The sequence below is a fragment of the Oryctolagus cuniculus genome, chromosome 16 (assembly GCF_051225735.1).
Source record: "Oryctolagus cuniculus isolate XC-2025 breed Fujian yellow rabbit chromosome 16, ASM5122573v1, whole genome shotgun sequence".
Lineage (NCBI taxonomy): Eukaryota > Metazoa > Chordata > Mammalia > Lagomorpha > Leporidae > Oryctolagus > Oryctolagus cuniculus.
The window spans coordinates 19,340,270-19,365,490 of record NC_142882.1 but is presented as its reverse complement, the minus strand read 5'-3'; the positions used below and the strand labels follow the sequence as shown (position 1 = coordinate 19,365,490).

The 25,221-nt window shown below is 57.2% G+C and overlaps 1 protein-coding gene across 14 annotated transcripts in view; it reads left to right on the top strand.

Annotated features, from left to right (window-relative positions):
* The window catches only part of GATAD2A (GATA zinc finger domain containing 2A), a 94,839-nt gene that overhangs the window by 45,823 nt on the left and 23,795 nt on the right, over positions 1-25,221 (top strand). For 9 of the 14 annotated variants that reach the window (XM_051828214.3, XM_051828216.3, XM_089315769.1 and 6 more), the window contains exon 3: positions 19,525-19,793. In XM_051828214.3, the coding sequence (XP_051684174.1) occupies positions 19,531-19,793 (263 nt within the window). In that variant the 5' untranslated portion in view covers positions 19,525-19,530. The remainder of the gene's footprint in view (positions 1-19,524; positions 19,794-25,221) is intronic. The other 5 variants (XM_051828219.3, XM_070059075.2, XM_089315770.1 and 2 more) reach the window with 1 other exon arrangement.

Below are 25,221 nucleotides of genomic sequence, written 5' to 3'. Positions count from 1 at the left end.
TTTCATTTTTGACAAGAATATATAACTATGCATGAAGGATAAATACTAGATGTATAAGCAAATTTCAAAAATAAAAAAATATAAAAGTTTAATCTCAGCTGCTCCGCTTCTGATCCAGCTTCCTGCTGATGTGCCTGGGAAGGTAGCGGATGATGACGTAAGTACGTGGGCTCCTGCTACCCGCCTGGGGACCCGAATGGAGTGCCAGGCTCCTGGCTTCAGTCTGGCCTAGTCCGGGTTGTTGTTGGGGCCATTTGGGGAGTGAATCAGCAGCTGGAAGATATCTCTCTGTTTTACCCTCCAGGCCAGGGCTCTAACCCGCCGCGCCACAGTGCCGGCCCCTAAAATAAAGTTTAAAAATTGGCATTGGGGGGCCGGCACCATGGCTCACTGGTTAATCCTCCGCCTGCATCCCCGGCATCCCATATGAGCTCTCTGCTGTGGCCCGGGAAGGCAGTGGAGTATGGCCCAAGTGCTTGGGCTCTGCACCCACACAGGAGACCAGGAGACGCACCTGGCTCCTGGCTTTGAATCAGCATAGCTCCAGCTGTAGCGGCCATTTGCAGGGTGAACCAACGGAAGGAAGACTTTTCTCTCTGTCTCTCTCTCTGTGTCTCTCTCTCTCTCTCTCTCTCTTACTGTCTGTCAAATAAAAAAAAAAAATTGGGGTTGGGGCACGTATTCGGCACAGCAGTTAAGTTGCCCCTCGAGATCACCACAGCCCGTGCTGGATGCCCGAGTTCAGGTCCCCCCGCCACTGCAGCGTTCCTGCCCGTGCACCCTGGGGGGCAGCAGTGCGTGCTCAAGTACCGCGTCCCTGCCGCTGCGTGGGAGTCCCCGATGGAGTTCTGGGCTCCTGCCTGCAGCTGGCCCAGCCTCGGCTGTTGCGGTCTTCTGGGGAATGAACGAACACACGGGAGATCTCTGTCTCTGTGCTTCTCAAGTAAACAAAATAAAAAATTGGGTTGGCCCAGCCTGTACCTCAGGGAGCCTCACGGCGTAGATCGTGCAGGCAGGGAGCCGGGCAGTTTGCCCGAGTTGGGGTCTGGGCTGCTTGCAGGCGGTTTCAGTTGAAGCAGAAAGCCTCCAGCAGAGGGGCCGTGGCCTGTGGCTGAACCTGCTGGGCAGCCTCGCGTTGCGACACTCGCCGTGTCTGTGCTAACCGTGCCACGTGCTTATGCTTCAGGGCGCCTTTGGAGAGTGTCAGCCGCAAGCCTGGGATGCACCCATTCCGCAGGTGAGGAAGCTGAGGCACATGAAGGCGGGCCGGCCTCTGGAATTCTGAGGTGCCTGGCAGTGATGGCGACAGTGGTGTCCGACGGAGCCCCCACAGCGGGAGCGCCCCCGCCAGAGGTGCTGCTGCGTGCCCGCGCTCGTCGTGTTCTGTCGGAAGTTAGGGTTTTCTTTTCTTCTGTCTTTTTTCTTTAAATTTGAAAGGCAGAGTTACAGAGAGAGAAATAGATCTTCCATCTGCTGGTTCACTCCCCAGATGGCTGCAATGGCCAGGGCTGCCCAGGTCAGAGCCAGGAGCTTCTTTGGGGTCTCCCACGTGGGTGCAGGGGCCTAAGCACTTAGGTCGCCCTGCAGTCTTTCCCAGGCTGTTAGCAGGGAGCTGGATCGGAAGTGGAGCGGCTGGGACTGAAACTGGCACCCGTGCGGGATGCTGGTGTCACCGGCGGCGTAACCCGCTATGCTACAATGCTGGCCTCCAGAGAGCTTTCTTGATCATAGACCAATCCCACCTCGCTGCTGGCATCATCTGTCCACAGTGGTTGTGACCAGTCAGGGGTGGATGGATAAAGTAGGCGGCTACTCAGTTCTCAGTGGAACTTCATTTCATGAAAAGTAGTCCTTACAGGTTGTGACCTACAGGGCCAGTTAACGAGGTGGAGGGACGGTCCCCTTGTCTCGTGGGCCTGTGCTGTGCCTGTCATCCTTCCAGCCCCATGTTGTTCTGCTCTGAGTGGGACGTGTGACCCCAGGGCTGTCAGCGCTGGCCCTTTGCAGAGAGGTAAGCAGGAGTTTGGATGAGTGGCAGAAGAAAACACTGTGGAGTTGAGGTCTGAGGCACATCCCCGGCAGTGTGTTAGTGTGTGATGCAGTGTGCATGGGACCTGTGACAAGGCCTTGCTTCCATCATGCTCTGGGTGGTGGCCTGTGTGACTCCAACCCCCTGAGACCTGTTCTCTTTCTGTCTGGGCTCCTCATCAGTGTGTGGTCCCAGGCGTCCTGTGTCGTGACGCTGAGGTGCTGGCCACTGACTGGGAGGTTTTTATTTTTTATTTTTTATTTTTTTAGATTTATTTTATTTATTTGAAAGACTGAGTTACAGAGAGAGAGAGAGGTCTTCCATCTGCTGGTTCACTCCCCAGATGGCCGCAACGGCCAGAGCTGCGCCGATCTGAAGCCAGGAGCTCCATCCGGGTCTCTCACGCGGGTGCAGGGGCCCAAGGATTTGGGCCATATTTCACTGCTTTCCCAGGCCATAGCAGAGAGCTGGATGGGAAGTGAAGCAGCCGGGACTAGAACCGGCTCCCCTATGGGACGCCGGCGTTTCAGGCCAAGACCCGCTGCGCCACAGTGCCAGCCCCTGAGAGAAGGTTTTTACTTCCTCTCTGTATGGCCTCCTAGTCGGTAGGAGAACAGCACGTGGAAGGGAGGCTGCCAGCCGGGGGCTCTGGGGACCGAGTTCTGTGCTCTTGGGGTTGGGGTAACCCTGCTGTCCTGTTTGGCATCTCTGGATGGACTTGTGGCTGTTACAATTAGAATTTTTTTTTAACCCCCATGCCTCTTAAAAAAAAAAAAGAAAAATAGGCCAGTGCCTCGGCTCACTAGGCTAATCCTCCACCTGTGGCGCTGGCACCCCGGGTTCTGGTCCCGGTCAGGGTGCTGGTTCTGTCCCGGTTGCTCCTCTTCCAGGCCAGCTCTCTGCTGTGGCCCGGGAAGGCAGTGGAGGATGGCCCAAGTGCTTGGGCCCTGCACCCTCATGGGAGACCAGGAGAAGCACCTGGCTCCTGGCTTCGCATTGGTGCAGTGCGCTGGCCGTAGCGGCCATTTGTGGGGTGAACCAATGGAAAAGGAAGATCTTTCTCTCTGTCTCTCACTGTCTAACTCTGCCTGTCCAAAAATAGATAGATAAATAAATAAATAAATAAATAAAGTGAAATTCACCTAATGTAAATTTCACCATTTTAAGTGTTTTACATTGCAGAATTCAATGGTATTTAACACATCACCCTATTGTGCAGCCGTCACTTCTAGCTCCAGCTCCAGAATGTTTGCAGCACCCTGTCTGTCTGTTCTGTGGCTGTAACAGGACGCCCGAGAGTGGGTAATCTGTGAAGCACAGAGTTTGTTTTGGCTCACTCACAGTTCTGGGGGCTGGGAAGTCCAGGAGCGCGGTGTTGGCATCTGCCGGGGGTTTCGGGAGGTAGACGTGAGCGCCCCTTTCGTCAGTCCACTCTCACACAGGGGTTCTGCAGCTCTTCTGTGACAGAGGGGCGGACTGTGTGCCATCCTGCTCACCTGCCACTGGCAGAGGGAGAGGGCCCATTGTTTCCCCGGCCCCTAAGGCCTCCTGCGGTCACTTGGGCTGCAGAGTCCCATTCAGAAGCCCCCAGGCACTGGCTGCCTCCATCGCCACCTGCCCTAGAAACTGGGTGTCTCCGTCAGGGGTGCTGTGGGCTGTGCACCCCTCCCGGCCTCTCCACCCTTTCTTCCAGCGGAGACTCAGGCTCAGCGACCACAGAAAGGCCGCTGTGGAGTGGACCATACTGGCCTAGCCTGGCCTCCAGGTACCCTAGCCCTAGGCCGAGGGAAGCCCCACCCCCCACCTGCCTAGGTGCCGTGTGCCCCTCCTCCAGCTGTCCAGCCCTGCATGCCCCTTGGTGCCAGTCAGTCCTTGTGTGGTGTTGCCCCCTTTCCCCTGGGGCTGGCTCGGGGCACCCTTCCCTCTCTCTCTCTCTCTCTCTGCTCACACTCCCTGGGGTGTTTCTTCGCTGATTGTTGAATGTGATGTTAAAGAGTGGAAAATGAGTCCATGCATTTTTATTAAAAATGATTCCTGAATAAAACAAAAACAATTCACTGTTAAGACAACTGACTCACCCCCATGAGAATGGCACTGATTCATTCATAAGTGTGGTTCCCCCATGACCTCGAATTACCGTTTCTTGAAAAGTATTTATTTAGAAGGAAAAGTGGCAGAGAGAGGGAGAGAGAGATCTTTCATTGTCTGGTTCACTCCTCAGATATCTCCCAACAGCCACAGCGGGGTCAGGCCTAACCCAGGAGCCTAGAGCTCCAAGGGTCTCCCACCTGGGTGACAAAGATCCACATACTTGAGCCTTCACCTCCGGCCCCCCAGGGTATACATTCAAAGGAAGCTGCATTAGAAGCGGAGCTGGTACTGAAACCCCTGCACTTCTATGTGGGACGTTGGTATCCCAAGAAACTGCTGTGCCAAATGCCAGTCCCATAAGAAGATTTTCACTCTGGGGCTGACGTTGTGGAATAGCAGTTAGGGCCACTGCCTGCGACATCCATATCCCATGTGGGTGCCAATTTGAGTCCCGGCTGTTCCACTTCCAATCCAGCTCCCTGCTGTGGTCTGGGAAAGCAGTGGAAGATGGCCCAAGTGCTTGGGCCCCTGCATCCACGTGGGAGTCCTGGAAGAAGGTTCTGGATCCTGGCTTCAGACTGGTCCAGTTATAGCCATTTCTTCTCCCTCTGTACCTCTCCTTTGTATATATTTTAAGATGTACTTATTTACTTGAAAGGCAGAGGTACAGAGAGAAGGGGGGTGGAGAGATAGACAAAGAGAGAAATCTTCCACCCACTGATCCAATCTCCAAATGGCCGCAGTGGCTGTAGCTGGGCTGGGCTGGAGCCAGGAACGAGGAGCTTCTTCCAGGTCTCCCATGTGGGTGGCAGGGGCCCAAGCACTTGGGCCATCTTCTGCTGCTTTCCCAGGCACATTAACAAGGAGCTGGATCAGAAATGGTGCAGCCAGGATTTGAACCAGTGTCCACATGGGATGCTAGTGCCACATGCCACAGCGCAGGCCCCATAAGTAAAATACTTAAAAATCTTTTCATTTTGATGCAGTTTAAAAAGAGTCATTTTTTTTTTCTTTCCTTGTAAAGTGTTCTTTCAGTTCTTATGGCCAAATCCAAGGCCATGAAGTTGTACCCCTGTTTTCCTCTAATGTTTGTTTGTTTGTTTGTTTGTTTTTTTAAAGATTTTATTTGAGAAGTTGAGCTATAGAGAGAGGGAGAGATAGAAAGAAAGGTCTTTTCTGTCTGCTAGTTCACAACACAAAGGAATGCAACGGCCAGGACTGGGCTGATCCGAAGCCAGGAGCCAGGAGCTTCTTCCAGGTCTCACATGCGGGTGCAGGGGCACAAGGACTTGGGCCATCTTCCACTGCTTTCCCAGGCCATAGCAGAGAGCTGGATCGGAACATGATGGGACTCGAACTGGCACCCATATGGGCTTCAGGCCAGGGCATTAACCCACTGCGTCACAGCGCCGTAGTGTTTTTTAAATAGATATTGCTCTAAATATTTCAGTATTTGGTCCATTTTGAGGTAATTTTCATATAAGCCTAAGGGTTTAGTTGTGTGTGTGTGTGTATGTTTTTTTTTTTTTGACAGGCAGAGTGGACAGTGAGAGAGAGAGACAGGTGAGAAAGGTCTTCCTCTGCTGTTGGTTCACCCTCCAATGGCCGCCGCGGCCGGCGCACCGCGCTGATCCGATGGCAGGAGCCAGGAGCCAGGTGCTTCTCCTGGTCTCCCATGGGGTGCAGGGCCCAAGCACCTGGGCCATCCTCCACCGCACTCCCTGGCCACAGCAGAGGGCTGGCCTGGAAGAGGGGCAACCGGGACAGAATCCGGCGCCCCGACCGGGACTAGAACCCGGTATGCCGGCGCCGCTAGGCGGAGGATTAGCCTAGTGAGCCGCGGCGCCGGCCTTTTTTTTTTTTTTTTTTTTTTTTTGACAGGCAGAGTGGACAGTGAGAGAGACAGAGACAGAGAGAAAGGTCTTCCTTTTGCCGTTGGTTCACCCTCCAATGGCCGCCGCGGCAGGCGCATTGTGCTGATCCGAAACCAGGAGCCAGGTGCTTTTCCTGGTCTCCCATGGGGTGCAGGGCCCAAGCACGTGGGCCATCCTCCACTGCACTCCTGGGCCACAGCAGAGAGCTGGCCTGGAAGAGGGGCAACCGGGACAGAATCCGGCGCCCCGATCGGGACTAGAACCCGGTATGCCAGCGCCACAAGGTGGAGGATTAGCCTAGTGAGCCATGGCGCCGGCCTTAGTTGGGTTTTTGATCAACAGTTCCGGCTCATTTAGCCAGGAAAGGGGGCGGCAGGTGTGTGCTGGGCATTCTGAAAGTGCGGTGTGTGATCTGCGTGGCAGCTGTGTGTCCCTCAGCTCTGGTGTACCGAGCGTGGTGCCCGCGTGGGGACGGACACACAGAGACGAGCACTGAACAGATGTCAGGTGACACTGAGACAGGAAGGCCAGCTGGGGCGCGAGACGCGTGCTGTGGGAACGTGTGTGCGGGGCAGGTGCGTTGTCACTTTGTCCACTGCCCCTGAGTTCTGCGGGGAGGGGGACGTCCTTCAGGCAGGTCAGGCGCGCAGGTCCTGAGGGCCTGCACTGGTCAGCCAAGATGTCAGTGAGAATGAGAGCAGGGTGGTGGTTGTGTTGGGGACAGAGGCTGCCAAAGATGGGGTGGGGGGTTTCTCTCCCAGCTCCTAAGGCTGTGCAGTGCTGCAGGCTTTCCAGCCCAAAGGGCTGCGTCGAGACCAGACACTTGTGTCTTGGGAGTCCTTTTGGAAGTAGGTTTCCTGGGACTTGTGTTGCCCCAGGACGCTTGAGGGAGGGACCTGACCGAGAGAGCCTGGGCAGGGCCTGCAGCCCGAGGCAGCGCCATGTTGCCGGGCGCCGGACAACGTGGCGAGGGGCACGCTTGGTCCCCTCACTCTCATCACCGGCTCAGCGTTGCCTCCAGGAGCCAACATGGCTTCTTTGGCCCTTCCTGAAACTTTCTGTGTGAAGCCTCCCTTGTCGTTTCCAGCCGTGTGCCTTGATGGAGCTGGCCCTGGTGGTCAGGACCACAGCCTGGCCGGCCCTGCGGGAGGTGTGGCCTGCAAGGGCTGAGGCTCCCACTCTGTGCTGTGAACATCGCTGATGGCACGGAAATGGCAGGCGATCTCCTTCACAGGAGTCGGCCAGGAGAGACAGCATGGGAGGGGAGAGGCCCTCAGGGACCGGCTCCCCGCGTCCTCCCTGTGGGGGCTGATACCCTGGCGGAAGCACCTCAGCCCCTGCGTCGTACGCTCTGTCGCTCGGGCCGGCCCCTGCAGATGAAGGCCCTGGCCATGTGAGGCTGTTTCAGTGTGGTCTCAGGTGGGTGGCCTTGGGCCCCCCGCGCTTCCAGGACGTCCCTCACAGAAGCCAGGTGCTGATCTCCGCTGTCTCCCGAGGGTCAGTGACCTGTTTGGGTGTACTCTCCCTGGTGGCTGGTTCATGTCGTGTCACCCGGGAGGGGCGCCGCAGGGCCAGGACTCGTGTGTGGACGAGCAGCTTGTGGTTGTGGGGCCTCTGGGTGGCTTGTGTGTCGGTGGTGGTGTCCCCGTTGCAGAGGTGTTCAGGTGCGTGTCTGCGCTTGGGGGAAGACCAAAGCGTAGCCCCTCTACCGTCTTCCCGGGGTGGGAACCGTGCTTCTCCAGTGTCCCCCAGATGGCTTCAGAGAGGGAGGTGGAGGTGGAGGGGCCTGGCCCTCGGGTCCCCACGGTGAGTGGGCGTGGCCGGGTGTGCCCTCGGCTTGTGGTTACTGTGGCTAGGCCCTGTGGGAACAGTGAGCTGACCACTTCGTAGAGGCTGTGTGAGAGCTGCCTGTTCTGCATGGTGCCAGCAAGCCAGGGCTGCCCTCCCCTGCACAGGCTTGGTGTGTCCCGTGTTCAGGTTTTATTTCTTTTTTTAAATGTCGGTGGTGACTTTACTTGAGAACATTAAAGTTTCTGTGATAATTTGCTCTACAGGGTAACTTTGTTAAATATACCCACTCCTACCCCAAAAGAGTGTAAAAAAGTCAGATTGTAGATGTGCATTTATTTAAAAAAAAAAGATTTATTTGTTTGAAAATCAGAGTTACACAGAGAGAGGAGAGTCAGAGAGAGAGAGAGAGAGAGAGAGAGAGTCTTCATCCACTGGTTCACTCCCCAAATGGCTGCAACAGCCGGAGCTGTGCTGATCCGAAGTCAATAGCCAGGAGCTGCTTCTGGGTCTTCCACGTGGGTGCAGGGGCCCAAGGACTTGGGCCATTTCCCGCTGCTTTCCCAGGCACATTAGCAGGGAGCTGGACTAGAAGTGGAGCAGCTGGGACTCAAACTGGCGCTTATAGGATGCTGACTTGGCAGGTGGCAGCTTAACTCCCTGCGCCACAGTGCTGGCCCCCCACCTCCTCCTCTCATTCTTAGCCTGATCTCTGGCTTGTTCTGCATCCAAGGGATGGGTCTGACTTGGCCTGGGACTCCCTGCACTGCTGGGTGATGGGCGCACGTTTTTGTTAAGTGAGTCATCCACCTTCTAGATGGAGAGTGGGGAGGGACATCGTTCAGCCCGGTCACAGTGGCCCTTGGCGGGAGGCAGATCTGTGCTCCCGAACTTAGCTTCTCTGTGTGAGTTCTCTGCGTCTGGCCCCGGAAGGGCTGGGCCGGAGAACTCGGGCTTTGCGTCTGGGTGGCGTGAAGGGAGACGCCTCAGCTGAATCACAGGTGTTTCTGCTGCTTTCCAGCTCTCAGGGCCCCCTCCCCACTCCCACAAGCCGGGGGCATCAGGCCCCTAGCCTGCCTTGGTTGCCAGGTGCCCTGAGCGCCGGGAACCCCCGAGCAGGCCTTGTTGCGACGCTTGTTCTTCGTTGTTCGTCCCTCATGCTGAATGCGTGCAAGCGGCCTCTGTCCCCAGATGCTGTTCCCTTCTAAGCGGCCTCATCACGTTTTAGAAAGAGGTTCAAGTTTGAGTCCCCTGTCAGCTGCTTTCCCTGACTTTTCAGGAACGGATCATCCTTCTGTGCCACCTCTTCTTCGACTCCTTCCCCAGGGCTGGTCTGCGATGGTGCTCCCGGCACCTCCGGCCCTTGCCAGGTCTGTCCCCCGCAGAGGCCGGCCCCGGGTTGCTGCTCCTCTGCTCGCCCTCCTCAGAGGAAGCACCTCGGGGTCCCCTGTCCCGTCAGGGCTGGCGAGGCGAGGCGCCTGAGGGCCCGGGGGCTGGGAGGAAGGCTGTCCTGGGCGTCCCTGTGCTGAGCTCACGCGTGGATAAGCGCTGGTGGTAGGGCCTCTGTGGGAGGAGGGGCAGACACGCGCGAGGCTGCGGAGCTGGCATGGCAGTCTGCAGCCGTCCTGCTGCTCCTGCTAGGTGAGGACGCTCCTGCTGGGTGAGGAGGTCGGGCTGAGCAGCAGGAGGGGGTGGACGACAGGGACTGCAGCCTGCCTCAGCCCCGGCCAGAGCCCATTTTCATACTCCTGGCTTTCCAGATTCTTGGGATGGGCGAGCAGCTGTGTGGACCCTGATGGCTGCTGGTCTTCTGCACAGAATTGAACAGAGAAGAAAGGACTTTTCTGAGACAGTTGGGCAGAGTTTGAAGTGGAAGAAGGGGATAAAAACGGTTGTGTGCTAGTCCCCGTGGGTGTGCGTGCGGCACAGGACCGCATCTGTGAGGAGTCCTGTGTGCCAGGCTGTCCTGGAGGGTGAGATGCTGTGTGTCCCGTCTGCTTCCCTCTGTCCTTGGCGCGCTCGGCGTCCTGTGGGGCTGAGGGCTGAGGCTGAGGCCCCGTGACTGCAGAGGCCAGCAGTGAGACTGCCCCTGGGAGAAGCCTAGGAAGGAACAGCTGAGCCCTTAAACAGGACGGAGAATTCGCTGGTCACGTCTCTGATTTTCATAAATTGATATTCTCATGGATTTTGTCACCTGTCTTTGCATTAAAGAATGTTTTGGGGGCTGGCCAGCACTGTGGCGCAGCAGGTTAAGCCACGGCCTGCAGTACTGCCGTCCCTTCTGGGCTCTGGTTTGCGCCCCGACTGCTCTGATTTTGATCCAGCTGCCCGCTAATGCACCTGGGAAATCAGTGGCAGATGGCCCAAGTGCTTGGACTCCTGCACCCACGTGGGAGACCTGAAAGTGAAAGAAGCTCCTGGCTTAGGCCTGGCTCAGATCCAGCTGTGGAGGCCATTTAGGGAGTGAACCAGTGATGACCGGTCTCTGTCTCTCTTCTCTCTCTCGCTTTCTCTCTTTCTCTCTAACTCTGGCTTTGAATGAATAAATAAAAAAAAAAAAATTTTTTTTTTTTTTTTTTGGACAGGCAGAGTTAGACAGACAAAAAGGTCTTCCTTCCATTGGTTCACCCCCCAAATGGCTGCTATGGCCGGCACGCTGCGCTGATCCGAAGCCAGGAGCCAGGTGCTTCTCCTGGTCTCCCATGCAGGTGCAGGGCCCAAGGACCTGGGCCATCCTCCACTGCCTTCCCGGGCCACAGCAGAGAACTGGACTGGACGAGGAGCAACCAGGACAGAATCTGGTGCCCCTACTGGGACTAGAACCCGGGGTGCTGGCGCCACAGGTGGAGGATTAGCCTAGTGAGCTGCGGTGCCGGCCTTTTCAGCCTTTCAAATAAAGAAGTAGAGCCGGCGCCTTGGCTCAATTGGCTAATCCTCCACCTTGCGGCGCCGGCACACCGGGTTCTAGTCCCGGTCGGGGCGCCGGATTCTGTCCCGGTTGCCCCTCTTCCAGGCTAGCTCTCTGCTATGGCCAGGGAGTGCAGTGGAGGATGGCCCAGGTGCTTGGGCCCTGCACCCCATGGGAGACCAGGAAAAGCACCTGGATCCTGGCTCCTGCCATCGGATCAGCGCAGTGTGCCGGCTGCAGCGGCGGCCATTGGAGGGTGAACCAACGGCAAAGGAAGACCTTTCTCTCTCTCTCACTGTCCACTCTGCCTATCAAAAAAAAAAAAAAAAAAAAAAAAAAAAAAGTAAATAAACAGTCTTCAAAAAAATAAATAAAACTTTTTTAAAAAAAGGAGTTAACTCTGCAGGCCAGCACTGTGGCATAGCCAGTGCACTTAGGAAAACAGCAGAAGATGGCCCAAGTATATGGGCCCTGCAGGGAGACCTGTAAGCTGCCATGAAACACACCAAACACCAGAATAAGGGAAAGGGTTTATTGGGGGAAACCTTACAGACCGGAGGGAAGGGGCAAAGAAGGAAAAGAGGGAGAACGAGAGCATAAGAGATCGAGAGAGAGAGGGAGAGATAGAGGGAGAGGGAGGGAGAGAGAGAGAGGGAGAGAGATGGAGGGAGAGAGAGAAGGAGAGAGAGGGAGAGAGAGGAGGGGAGAGAACGAGAGACAGGGAGAGAGAAAGACAGAGGGAGAGAGAGGGAGGGAGAGACAGAGGGAAAGAGCCATGTGTTCAGGGACAGGTCCTCTTGATACTTTTCTGGGGGTTGAACAGGGAAGTAGGAGCAGCAAATCCCAATAAGATGGGGCTGGAGCTGACACCAGTGGTTGGGCCATGGGGTCACCTGGCTTCCAGCAGTGGCAGTGGGGGCTGGGGCCTAGGATGGTGTAGAGCCTAGGATGGTGTCGGGTGTAGATCGCACCATAGATGAGACTGGGCCATTTTACTAACAAGACCCAGATGGGAGTTCCAGGTCCCTGCCTTTGGCTTGGCCTCGCTCTAGCTGTCGTCTGGGGAGTGAACCCGCAGATAGAGGCTCGCTCTCTGTATCTCCTTTTCTGTACCTCTGCCTCTCAAATAAATACATCATTTTTAAAAAAAGATTTATTTATTTACTTGAAAGGCAGAGTTAGAAGAAGAGAAAGATCATCTGCTGATTCACTTCCCAAATGGCCACAATGGCCAGAAATGGGCTGAACTGGAGCCAGGAGCTTCTTCCATGTTTCCCACATGGGTGCAGGGGCCCAAGGACTTGGGCTACCTTCCACTGCTTTCGCAGGCCTTAGTGGAGAGCTGGATCCGAAGTGGAGCAGCGGAGATTCAAACTGGCATCCGTATGAGATGCTGGCACTGCAGGCAGTAGCTTTACCTGCTGTGCCACAGCACCGGCTCCCAAATTAAATAAATCATTAAAAAAAAAAAAAAAAAGTTGGGAGGTCAGCATTGTGGCAGAGTGGATTAAGCCACTGCTGCAGCACCCCCATCTCGTATGGGCCCTAGTTTGAGTCCTGGCTGCTCTGCTTCTGATTCAGCTCCCTGCTAATACACCATATTCGCTGCTTGAGCCCCAGGCACCCACATGGGAGACCAAGAGGAACCTCTTGGCTTTGGACGGGCCCAGCTCTGGCCGTTGCAGTCACTTGAGGGAGTGAACCAGCAGATGCAATATCTCTGTCTCTTCTTCCTCTCTTTGTAACTCTGCCTTTCAAATAAATAAATAAATCTTAAAAAAAAAAAAGTTAATCCTGCATCCTGGGCTTGGGTTGAATTTATACATTCAAGCCCTCCCTCCCGACATGTGCTTTTTAAAATTTATTTTTTATTTATTTGAAAGGCAGATAAAGAGATATTGCCTCCATTGGGTGACTCTGCAATGTCTGGGATTGGGCCAGGCCAAAGCCAGGAGCCTGGAACTCCATCCGGTCTCCCCCGTGGCCACCTCCCACAGAGCCATCCGTCATCTCCTGCCTTACCAGGCACCTAGCAGGGAGCTGGATCAAAAGCAAAGCAGCTGAGACTCCAATCTGTCCATGTTTCAAGGGCGACCTGATCCGCTGTGCCGCCACGCCAGTCCCCAAGGCCTCTCTTTAAACCTACTCCTCACTGGAGTCACTTCTGCCATAGGCTTGTTTGTAACAACACTGTTGGTGTGTCAGGGAACAGTTGGAGGGGAAACCTTGGCTGGGAATCAGGAAAGTACGGCCTGCAGGCCGGTAGCCCATGTTGTTAAAGTTTTATTGGGATGCAGCCGTGCCCATTAAAGTCTGTACTGTCGGATCCCCAGGACCGAGTGTTTGTGACAGACTAAATGACCCACAGGGCTGGAAATAACGATTGCCTATCCGTGTAAGACTAGACTTGTCCACTTCTCCTACCTGTCAGGACAGAGTCCAAGTGCCCACACCTCAATCTCCATCCAAGCCCCCCCCCCCCCCCCCCCGGGCTTCCAGTCACACCCATCCCCTTCTGGGCTCAGCCAGGCCTCCTGCTGTCACCCCTACCCCAGAGGTCGAGAGGTCGGAGTTGTGTGGCATTTGTGTGTCGTCAGTTGTTGAACACGCGTGCATCTCCTTGGCCGCGTTGATCGGGGTCCGTTGCCACAGGTGAAGTTTTGGGGTGCTGTGCCGCAGCCACGTGTCCTGGAGCTTGGTGTCGTCTGTGCCGCACAGTGTCACATCCTGCAGTGCCTTTTGAGGCCTCTGTGTGTTGTATGCCACAGCAGAGCTTCCTGGGCTTGGAGGGCAGACCCAAAGGCACGCTCTCACTCTGCAGACGCTCAGTGAAGTCATCAGCCCGTGTCTTGCCTGCACCCTGTGACGTGGAGCAGGATGTTGAGCCCATGTCGCCACGCATGATGTGCTCCGGGTCTTTCAGAAACCGGAGGTCTGGCTCCGGGGCCTGGGTGATGTGGTGATGTGGCAGCCACCGCCCGAAGGGGCTTCAGCTCCCAGCACTGTGCCACGCCTCCATGCCACCAGACCCTTTGGTGCCTCCGTTTCCCCACCTGAGGATGGCCCCCCGCACAGGTGGCTGTGAGGGTCGCCAAGGTGACACGGGGGAGGGAGGTAGACGCACAGGCGGCAGGAAGTGCTTTGCAAGGAGACCGCACGTTTCTGTTAACAGAGAAGTGACAGACACAGATCAAGGCCTGAGGATCCCAGTGCCGAGGGGTCTGAGGTGTGCGGTCCAGGAACCACTCCAAGGTCGCCTCTCTGTGAAGCCTGCACCTGCTGACACGTGAAACATTCGCTGTGAACCTGTTGTGTGGCAGGCACCTTCCCAGGGTTGGGAGCACATCGGGGCGGTGACAAGGGTCCTGCTCTCAGGCCATCATCCTTGGTGGGTGTGAGAGGCAGAAGCACTGACCAGTACGTCCCTCCGCCCTGCTGGTCACCTCCTAAGACACTGCAGGGGGAGGGCTGTCCCCTGTGTCTTGCCGTCGGAGCTGGGACCATTTGGTGACGTGTGAGTGTGAAAGAGAAAACCCTGCCTCTGGCAGCTTTGCTTTCAGACCTGAAGGCCGAGACCCCAGCATCAGCAGTGAGCGGGAGGCTCCTCCTCCCCTGGAGAAAGCCTCTCGCCCAGAACTCACAACGGCCTCCCTGCTCAGGGGCTGACCCAGGCTGCTCCGCTGCCTAGAACGTGGCCTCTGGTTCCTTGGCCTCAGTCTAGGAGGGCTGGCTGTGACCGCACGCCTTCCAGAAAGGGCGCAGGAGCGTTTAACGAAGGCTCGTCGCCTGTTTGCTTCGCGCGGGGCTGCCCCAGGAGTCACTGCTCTGACTCATGCACATGGAGGTTTGACCCAGTCGCCTGCCAAACCCGTACTGTTGGCTCCACACAGGTTAAGTGAACATGAATGGGAAAGAATTTTCCATCATAGAAGGCTTTAGAGTTGAGCCAGGAGGCGAGAGGAAGCTGTTGAGTGGCGCAGGCCCCTGGCGATGGGTGCTGTGGCCTCTTGTCGCCACGGCACAGCCGCCGGCATAGCAGGAGGGAGGCTGTGGGGATGAGCCCGGAGTGGGAGCTTCAGAGGCTGTGGTGTGTGGCGGGGGGGGGGGGGGTGAGGATTTTAAGCCCTGGGGACACTTCCAGTAAACAGCAGGGGGAGGTGACAGGGTGTCCTTGCTTCTGCCTGGTAGAGGGGCCACCGCCTGTCCCTGGCCTTCCCTCTGCCCCCGCCGCCTGGCTCCCACTTGTGGTGTAAGCAGGTGAGGTGACCCTCTGCCTCCAGACTGATGACTGGTCACTGTAGAGAGAAGGCATCGAGCAGCAGCAGGTTCACTCGCTGCAAAGTGGGCTCCTTCATCACTCTGCCGCCGAGTTCAGCTGTGTCCCCTGCACTTGGCCTTCGCTAGGTCTGGCGTCGTTTAAAAGCCGAGAGCCGGCGTTTTCGGCAGGGCTTCCTTCTGGAGTCCAGGCTACTCTGCCACGCGTGGAGATGAGCGTCGGGAAGTGGCGCGGCGCCGTTCCTGAGCAGCTCGAAGCTGCTTCTGCACAGGAAGATGTGTGCCCGTCGGGGGGGTGGGGGGGGCTGGCGCCACGCTTGGCCCAGCTGCTCCTTTCCTGACCCCTCCCCAGATGCCTCCCGGCCACGTCCCGGTACCTGGGTTTGACTCCTAAGAAGATGGGATTTAAAGAAAACCAGAACCCAAGCTCTTAGCCTGGCAGACTAGATGCCTGTCCCAGATGGTAGTGCCAGGGGTTGGTTCCTCTGGCTTCTGACCCCTGCTGACGCCCACGCTGGGAGGCAGTGGTGACGGCTGCGCCACCGCACAGGAGGCCTGTATGGAATTCCGAGCTCCTGGTTTCAGCCCTGGCCCAGTCTCAATCACTGCAGGCTGGAGATCTCTCTCTCTCTCTCTCTCTCTCTCTCTCTCTCTCTCTCTCTCTCTCTCTCTCTCTCTCGAAAATAAACAAGGTGCGGGGCCACTTGAGGGAGCGCGGTCCAGCGGTGCAGCTGCGGGCGGTTCCTCTCGGCGCGGCCTCAGGGAGAGTGCGAGGGTCCTGTGTCGGGCGGCTGATGAAGGGGGCTGGGAGAGGGGCCAGCCCAGCCAGCACCAGGATGTGGACACCGCGCGGGCCTCTGGCGCTGCTCTGGCACCTGGACCCGTGTCCGCCCGAGTGCCTGCCGCGCGGGCTGCTTCCTTCCTGACGGGAAGAGGCGCTTCCTGCTCCTTGGCTGTCCATGCCGCACTTGGGCCTGCTCCCCTTCTCTGTTCCTTCCCCACCTCAGAAGCGTGGACGACGTCCTTCCAGTTGCTCAGGCAGAAACCGAACACAGCCCCTCCCCCGTGCCCGCTTCTGCTGGCTCCCCAGAGCTGCCCAGCATCAGTGTGGCCCTGCTCCCACGGCCAGCGCTGAGATGCCTGGAAGCGCACAGAGGGTGTGGGTGGGATCTGTCGAATGCCAGGCCTCGCTGGGGCAGGGAGGGGTTCAGATAGTGAGGGGTGGGTGTGTCGCTCTTGGTAGTGCTGCCTCATTGGTAGCATGGTGTAGCACAGACAGGTCGAATGCTAGGACTAGGGCTTTGGCTTTATGATCTTTGTTCAAATTTTTTAAAAGAATTCCCGAGAACGTTAGCCGGCCTGGTGTGCAGGCCCGGGCTTTTCCGCTGGCGCTCTGCTGCTCTCCTGAGTCCTGTCCTCTTGAAGAGTTGTTTCCTGCCGCAGCATCGTGCTTCCTGCCTCAGGTTCTCACCCGCTGGATGGTGGCATTTTATTAAACGAGGCATTGTTGGATGAGAGGTTATTGGAATTTGCGTGTGCCTCAGAGCCTCGCCCCCGTCAGCATGCCACTAGGGACTCACTGGCCCTGTCGTTCCGGGGCTGTGCTGTGCCAGTGAGGGCCCCTGATGTGGTCAGCCCCTGGCTGAGGGGACCCTGGCCTGTGTCTTCATCTGCCAGCCCTGTGAGACCAGGGGACACCCGAGGCCTGGCCTGGGGTGAGAAGAGTGAGGAGGGCCTGCGACCAGTCCTTAGGCCTCAGGTAGCAGGGAGGCCCTGGGGTTCGCGCCCTCACCGTACAAATGGGCAGAGTGCTGCCCAGGCAGGTGGCAGGCAACACAGGACTGGGCCTGAGTAGGGGGCTGCTCTTGGTGGGCAGGCAGTCCTGTGGGGAGCAGCTGCCTTCGCCCCACGCTCAGCTCCTCTGTGCTGGGAAGTTCGAAAGGCATCCTGATTGGCCAGTCGGTGATGCAGCCCCTCGCTGGGTTTGAGAAGGTTTTCTGTCGACCACACCTCTGTCCTGGTCCTGCTGCAGAGGCCGCCAGCCCTAGCATGCTGGGGTGCGGATCCCGCCTGCCCAGCTCCCCGGGAGCAGATGCCCTGTGCAGGCCCCACAGTAACCACCGCAGCTGTGGAGGAGGCGCCAGCCCAGTGCACCCTCTGCACGGCCGGCTCCGCCCCTCCAGCTGTGCTTGTCCCTCGAAAGGTTGGGGGAGGGGTACAGCAGATCATCCCCCACCCCCACCATGGCCCTGCTCAGAGAGGCACAGGGCAGGCGGGCGGGGTGTTCATTGTGAGGCCGGCCATCACTTCTGAGCCTCGCGTTGGCCGAGTTCCAGAGCTTTGGTTTCTTAGTGAGCTGCCTTGACACTGCGCATCAAGCACAGGCCGGTGGGCTCCTGGGCCCTCTGCCAGAGGCCTGCACCAGCTACCGGCTCAGGGGCCAGGGTGGGTCTGTGGGGCTGGAGAGGGTAGCCGCATGAGGGGTGACTAAGACCCCTGCTCATGACTGGAGCAAGCAGAAGACCTTGGTCTCCCACAGGAGTGACAGTGAGACGTGGCCTCTCAGGTGCGGCCTTGCAGCCGGCTCTTCAGGCTGCCTCGCCCTGTGGGCTGGGCGTCTCAGGCAACTTCCCGTAGGATCTCGGGTTCCAGGGAGCTTTGTGGAACAGAACCCGGGGCTTACGAGGATGGAGCTACCCTGGGAGAGGCCCCTCTTGGCTGGAGCAGAGGCAGAGTGGGGAGTACAGGGGTCTGTGTGTCGGGGGTGTGGTTTCTTCTCCCCACCCACCTGCGGCCCCCCACCCTGCGGTTGGCACCAGGCCAGACTGGGGGCTTTACTGTGAGAGGGGAGAGGATGAACAGCGACTTGTCCGTGTGCCCTCGGCAGACAGGACAGGTAGCCGGTGAGCTGGCTGGACAGGGTTGACGACCAGGACACGTAGTTGGAGGAGGAACACGTCACAGAACTGAGTGGGCATGGAGGGATGGGGGCGTTGAGCAGGCAGGCTGAGTGGCAGCTGCAGGCCGAGCCTTTGGGGTCCGGGAGTGACAGATGTGGCTGGGACCTCACACACACCTGGCCTGGTCATGTTGGGGTCAGCCATGGTACCTGGTGGTGCTCAGTGGGTAGGAGTTCTTGAGCCCCTGCCCTCCATCCAGACACGGTGAGGAGCACCCCCGGGGGACATGGCCTTTGGGATGAGCTTCCTGTGACAGCAGAGGCTTGGGCACCCAGACCATTGCTGGTCCCCTCTGCCTGCAGCTCCAGAATCACAGACAGCTGTCCCTTCCTGGCCTTCCAGTCCGAGTCCACCGAAGGGCACATTTGGGCAGGGCCCTGCACTGGGGCTCGTTTGTGAAATAAGCTGCTTTACAGAGGCTGCCAGTGAGTCAGCTCCCGCGTGTCCCGTCAGTGGTGCTGGGACCCATTCCTTGCCAGGAGGTGGCCTCACCCAGGACGGGCCCTCCCAGGGTGGTGCTCGCCAGCGAGGACGCGGATGGAAGCAGGGGCTCGGCTAGGGCAGGCGTGACGCCGTCTGCGTGGCTGTGGCCGTGGGCGCCACCTGTGCCGTGGGAAGGAGTTGAGGAGCTTGGCAGCTAAGTTTCTTTTTTTGTCCCCTGGTCAACTCTGGGCGACTTTTTTTTGAAGAGCCTGCCTCTCCCGGTCTCATTTCTCCTGCCCCCCTTGGGACGTCGAGGCTGGAGGCGGGAGCCCGGGGCGGCCCCTTTAAGACCGCCGTGTCCCAGACCCTGCTGTGGAATGCCAGCCGCCTCCCGCTGTCCTCCTGTCTCTGTGAGGGTTAACAACACTTCAGCGTGTTGTCTGGAACCGGTTCAGACTGGTTTTCTGGAAAGTGCTTTGTCTCTCCGACTGAATCCTGGGAAGGGTCATGTGGAGCCCAGTGATGTCATGGGATCAAAAACTGACTCAGCTGTTTTTTTCTTCTTTTTCTTTCTTCTTTAAATCAAGATATGTGTGTGCTGCAGGTACAGGGCGGTGGCACACCCACGGGCAAGGCACCACCCTGCTCAAAGTGTACCTGCCTGGCACCCAAAGGGTTAAGCGTGGCCCCCACTGCCCACTCCTCAGAGGTCAGCAGGGAGTGAGAAGACCCCCACCGCCTTTCAGGGACGGGGAGAAGCGGGGTCCGGCCGAGTTACTGCAGTGCAGGCAGGGCTGGACCCAGGCCCAGCCTCGCTCCTGGGACAGTGCGGTCACCCCCTGCCCGGGTTCCAGCCACCACCATCCAGTGCAGGTGCTCAGAGCCCATAGGCCAGGCTGCCTCTGTCTGGAGTATGTAGGATTCCTCTTCTCCCTGCTCAGCGGCCACCTTCCTTTGTTCCTGTCGGGGCCCCTGACAGGGTAGCCTGCAGCTCTGGCTTCCCCGAGGCAGGGAAGAAATGTCCTGGGCGAGCTGTGGTGGGCCCCGCGCTGCTCTTGCCTGCCTCTGCCGTCACTGCACAGCGGCCAGGGAGGCGCTCAGCGGTGCTCGGCGCTGTCTGAGAAGGTCCCAGTTTCGTGGCCGCCAGTCACCTTGTTGTGTCTTCTCCTCCCGAAGTTCAGAATGACGGAGGAAGCATGCCGGACCCGGAGTCAGAAGCGCACGCTTGAACGGGACCCAGCGGAGGACGATGCGGAGAGCAAGAAAATAAAAATGGAGAGAGGATTGTTGGCTTCAGACTTCAGCGCTGACGGAGACCCGAGGGTCACACCTGAACCGGGAGCGGGCCCAGCCCCAGGACTGCTGAGGGCAGCAGAAGTGACTGTGTCGGGCCGAGGTGAAGGACCAGCTGGCGACGGGCCTGTGGATATGCGCACCTCACACAGGTGAGTGGGAGGAGCCAGCAGAGGTGGGGGCGAGCCTCGGCCCAGGCCTGGGGGAAGCCGCTGAAGGGTAACTGTGCAGGTGTCTGTGTGCCCTAGCGTTGTCCCCACTGGCAGCTGTGCTGGACTGGCCAGGGGACCTTCTTGCTGGGACCCCAGATCCTGGACGTCGCGTGGCCGGGGTGGGAGCAGTGCCTGCCGTCAGCACGTAATCGCTGTGTTTGTGCTGCCGTGTGTCCCGACTCGGCGCTTCGGTTTGTAGGAAGACTTGAGGTTTTCGGTTAGTTGTGCTTCCCTGCTTTCCGTATGTGGAGGTTGGGTTGCCAGGGGTGCTCGCCTCTCCTGGATGAGGAGCCCAGCATGCTGCTGCCAGAGGAGAGGGCCACACCGCCAGCTCGGCATCTCCTCTGTCCGCTCTCCACCGCCTGCTCTGCCGGCCTCTCCTTGGTCACTGCTGACTGCAGGAGGTTCCCTGATACTCAGCTTCGTGAGGTTCTTGAGGTGAAAGCTTGAAAGAAAACAGAGACTCCGTTTCCCACGTTACTTCTCCATTCAGATACCTTTATTGTTCTGTGAAAAATTCAGACCCACATCTGCCCCGGCATCGCCCCTCCCTCACCCAGAGTTCTCCAGGATGCTCACTCCCAGATGCCTCCTGGGTGCAGCCCCCGGTGGCCTGTAACAAGCTCGCCTGTGGCCCTGGCTCACTGCCTCTCACCATCCGCCAGAGCCCTCCCCATGGGTGTTGCCTGGCCCCCAAGAAGGGCCCCAAACTCCCTTTTTTTTAAAAGATTTATTTATTTATTTGAAAGAGTTACACAGAGAGAGGAGAGGCAGAGAGAAAGGTCTTCCACCCGCTGGTTCACTCCCCAGATGGCCGCAACGGCTGGAGCTGCGCCAGTCTGGAGCCAGGAGCCAGGAGCTTCCTCCAGGTCTTCCATGCAGGTGCAGGGGCCCAAGGACCTGGGCCATCTTCCACTGCTCTCCCAGGCCACAGCAGAGAGCTGGATGGGAAGTGGAGCAGCCGGGACTCAAACTGGTGCCCACATGGAATGCCAGCACTGTAGGTGGCGGCTTTACCCACTATGCCACAGCGCCGGCCCCGCCCCAGACTCCCTTCTTAGCGTGGAGTCCCTTGTGGCGCCCAGGTCGTTGGGACCTCAGCACTTTAGAGATTGGTCTGGCATTTCTTAGCTGCTTGAGGTAAATGGTGAACTCTGACCCCCCCCCCCCCCCCCGGTTCTGGAAGCCGCACTTTGTGTCCTGCCATCCAGAAAAGCCTCTTGTGTTCGTGCTTCCTGCAGCCCCTCAGAGGGAACTAGTGGGCCAAGGCCCCTTCCAGTCCCTGTGGCATCTCAGGTGGGTGATCAGCAAGTGGCAGGTCGGCCTTCACGGGGTCTGCTGGGTCCCCCTGCATCCCTGGGACCCCAGTGTGTCTTTCCTCCTGCAGTCTCCATGCTCCCTGTTGTCTGAAATGCACAAGGCAGGGTGCTTACAAAGAGCAGTGGTTTATTTAGCTCACCACTTGGAAGGCTGATGTCTGAACAGCATGGTGCTGATTCTGTGGAGGGCCCCGACTGCACGGCATCATGGGGGGGGGGGGTCGTGCAAGCTGGAGGCCAGGGCGGGGCCAGGCCTGCTCTTCCACAGCCGCCCTCCTGTGAGCGCTGACCAGGGTCCAACAAAAAACCACCTTAATCTCTTGCTATGGGCAAGGCCCTTCCAGGACCTCCCACTAGGTGCCACCTCTTAAAGGGCCAGAGGTCCCCAGTGCCTCTTCAACGTTGCCACACTTGGAACTGCTTGCAGACCAGACTCCCTGTAGGCAGGAGGAGGTTAATGTTGGATAATCTTAGAGTGGGGGCTTGATTGCCAGAGCCTGGGGCCACGTCAGGCCCGGGGCCTCTCTCGGTCCCTCTCCCCACTGTGTAGTTGGCTGTCACGGGCAGATGTGACTGTTGTTTGCCTAGAGTGGAATGGGATGCTTTTGTGACATCTAGGACACAAAGGAGCGGGCACTGGGATAGGGGTTCTCCAGCCCTGGACGCAGCCCAGCCTGCTGGTGAAGCAACGTGAGAGTGCACAGAGTCTGGCTTTGGAGGCCGCCAGGCAGAGCAGGGCTCACATCTTGCTCCCTGGCGGATCCTGTGTGGAGAGCTCACCCTGTCTCGGCCTTGCACGCGGAATCAGCCCCGCGCCAACCCTCCTCCGGTCTGTGCAGGGTGCGGCACGCCCCCTGGGGGAATTGGTGTCCCTAGTTCTCGCATGGAGGTCCCACCTGGTTCTCAGAGGAGCAGAGTTGTGAGTTGTGACAGAGTCGCAGGGTCACCTTCTGCCCGAGGAGTGGGCAGTCTCTGGACCCCTGTTGGGAGTGTCTGGGGGATGCTCGTCTCCAGGTTAGGGTTCATTTCTCTCTCAGGGCTTGGCTGTGTCTAGACGTGGGTTAGGGAGGCTGAAGCCCTTTGGCTTTGGATTCAGTGTGTCTTATAAGGCTGATAAAACTATTTTAATTAATTTTTATTTTTATTGATGTATTGAGAGGGAGAGACATAAAGATACCCCTCATCAGCTGGTTCACCCCCTCAGTGGCCACAGTGGCCAGGGCTGGGTCTTGCTGAAGCCGGAAGCCAGGGACTCGGTCAGGTTTCCTACATGGGTGGCAGGAACCCAATTCCTGGAGCCATCGTTGCCGCCTTCCAGGGTCTGTGTTAACAGGAAGCTGAAACCAGCAGGTGGAGCTGGCAGTCAGAACCTGGGTACTTGGAATCGGCTTGCAGGCGTCCTCACTGCGAGGCTGAACGCCTGCCCCCAATGTGGTTTGTTTTCTTTCTTTCTTTCTTTCTTTCTTTCTTTCTTTCTTTCTTTCTTTCTTTCTTTCTTTCTTTCTTTCTTTCTTTCTTTCTTTCTTTCTTTTTTTTTTTTTTTAGATTTATTTATTTTTTGGAAGAGTTACACAGAGTGGAGAGGCAGAGAGAGAGAGAGAGGGGTCTTCCATCCACTGGTTCACTCCCCAATTGGCTGTAATGGTCGGAACTACGCCTGTCTGAAGCCAGGAGCCTGGAGCTTCTTCCGGGTCTCCCACAGGGATGCAGGGGCCCAAGCACTTGGGCCATCGTCTGCTGCTCTCCCAGGCCACAGCAGAGAGCTGGATTGGAAGTGGAGCAGCCAGACTGGAACAGCAGCCCATATGGGATGCTGGCACTGCAGGCGGTGGCGTTACCCACTGTGCCACAGCACCGGCCCCGCCCCTAACGTTTAATTGAAGTATAGCCAACTGGAAAGCACGTGTACACACCACGGACGAGCGTCACTGCCCCCCCACCCCCGTGTGCCCCCCGAGGGCAGCCTCACTCCTGACAGTGGATCAGTGTTTCCTGCCTGTGTTTTAAATACATAAATGGAGTTCTACAACACGTGCCCTTTGTTCTTACTTTAACTGAAACTGAGATTCCCCCTGCTACGTGTGGAGCAGTTAGTTCATCTCCGTGTTGTGTAGCATCCTGTCCTAGAATCTTTGCTTGCCGTTCTCCCTAACTGCCGTCTTTCTCTTCCCTGCTGCCTATTTGTGTCCTAGGATCCCATTTGGAGTAATGAAGGTTAGAGGAACTTTATGGAAGCTTTTAGGGGGAGAATTCCCTTTGTCTTTAAAAGAAGAGTGAACTGAAATCACCAAGAAACGGTTCCTGCCTTTCCTCTTTCTAACTTCCTTCCCTTTCTTGTTCTTTCCCTCCCTTCCCTCTCCATCTCTCCCTTCCTTTCTTTCTTGCCCCCCCCCCCCCCCCCGCGAAGACAGGAAGACAGCAGGGTCGGCTGTCCCCCCCCCATCTCTCCCACCTGGCAGTGCTTCATCCCCCTCCCCATTGGACTAGTCTGCTGTACTTGCGTTTCTGCGTGTTGTAAACCCAGCTCCATTTTCACATGGCTAAACGGGTCCTTCTCTGTTCACCCACACGCGAGCCGTTGGCGGTGTTTATGTGGCAGTGTCCTTCCTTCCTTCTCGTCTGAAGGGTGGCTTTGCTCGACCTGGAGCCCTGTGTTGGCAGTTCCTTTCTTCTTTGTGTGCTTGGAATGTCATCCAGCTCCCTTTCGGTTTCCGTTGTTTCCAGTGAGCGGGCAGCTGTAGGTGGTGTGGATGTCCCCTGGCTGTGAGGAGCTTCTGTCCTCTGGCTAGATGTGTCTGGGTGTAGATCTCATGGTATTTATGCTACCTTAGGGTTTGTTAAACTTCTTGGATGAGTTTTCTCTCAAATAGATTTTTGGCTGCTATTTCTTCAAATAGCTTTTTTTTTTTTTTTTTTTTTTTTTTTTGACTTGCTTATTTATTTGAAAAGGCAGAGTTACTGGTGTGGAAGTGGGGGTTATCGTACATCCACTGTTTTATTCCCCAAAATGGCCACACCTGCTGGGGCTGGGACAGGTCTGGGTCTCCCATGAGGGTGGTGGGGCCCAAGTACTTGGACCGCCATCTTCCACTGCCTTCCCAGGCACATTAACAGTGAGCTGGGTTGGAAGTGGAGCAGTCGGGACTCGAACCGGTGCCTGTATGGGATGCCAGTGTTCCAGGCAGCAGGGGAACCTACTGTACCACAGTGCCGGCCCCTCAAGATACTAATCTGTCAAGTAGATTGTGACAAATTAATATGTCTTTTTTTTTTTTTTTTTTAAGATTATTTATTTGAAAGGCAGAGTTACAGAGAGGCAGAGAGAAAGGTCTTCCATCACTGCTTCACTCCCCAAATGGCCGCAATGACCGGAGCTGTGGCGATCCGAAGCCAGGAGCTTCTTCCGGGTGCAGGCGGGGGCTTTGTCCACTATACCATAGTGCCTTTTGTAGTCCTTAGAGTAACTATTAAGAAAATAACTTGGGGGGCCGGTGCTGTGGCCCAGCGGAATAACGTCCTGGCCTAAAGTCCTGGCATCCCATTTGGGCGCCGATTTGAGTCCCGGCTGCTCCTCTTCCCATCCAGCTCTCTGCTATGTCCTGGGAAAGCAGTGGAAGATGGCGCGACACTTGGGCCCCTGCACCCGCGTGGGAGACCTGGAAGAAGCTCCTGGCTTCAGATTGGTGCACGTCCGGCCGTTGTGGCCATCTGGGGGAGTGAACCAGCGAATGGAAGACCTCTCTCTCTCTCTCTCTCTCTCTCTGCCTCTGCCTCTGCCTCTCCATCTCTCTTTGTGTAACTCTGACTTTCAAGTAAAACAAATAAGATCTTAAAAAAAAAAAAAAAAAAAAAGGAAAATAACTTGGGAGGTGGTTGCATTGTGGCACAGCAGGTAAAGCTGCTACCTGCAGCGCTGGCATCTCATGGGTGCTGCTTCGAGTCCCGGCTGCTCCGCTTCCGACCCAGCTCCCTGCTGTGGCCTGGGAAAGCAGTGGACGATGGCCCAGTGCCCGGGCCCTGCACCCGCGTGGAGACCCGGAAGAAGCTTC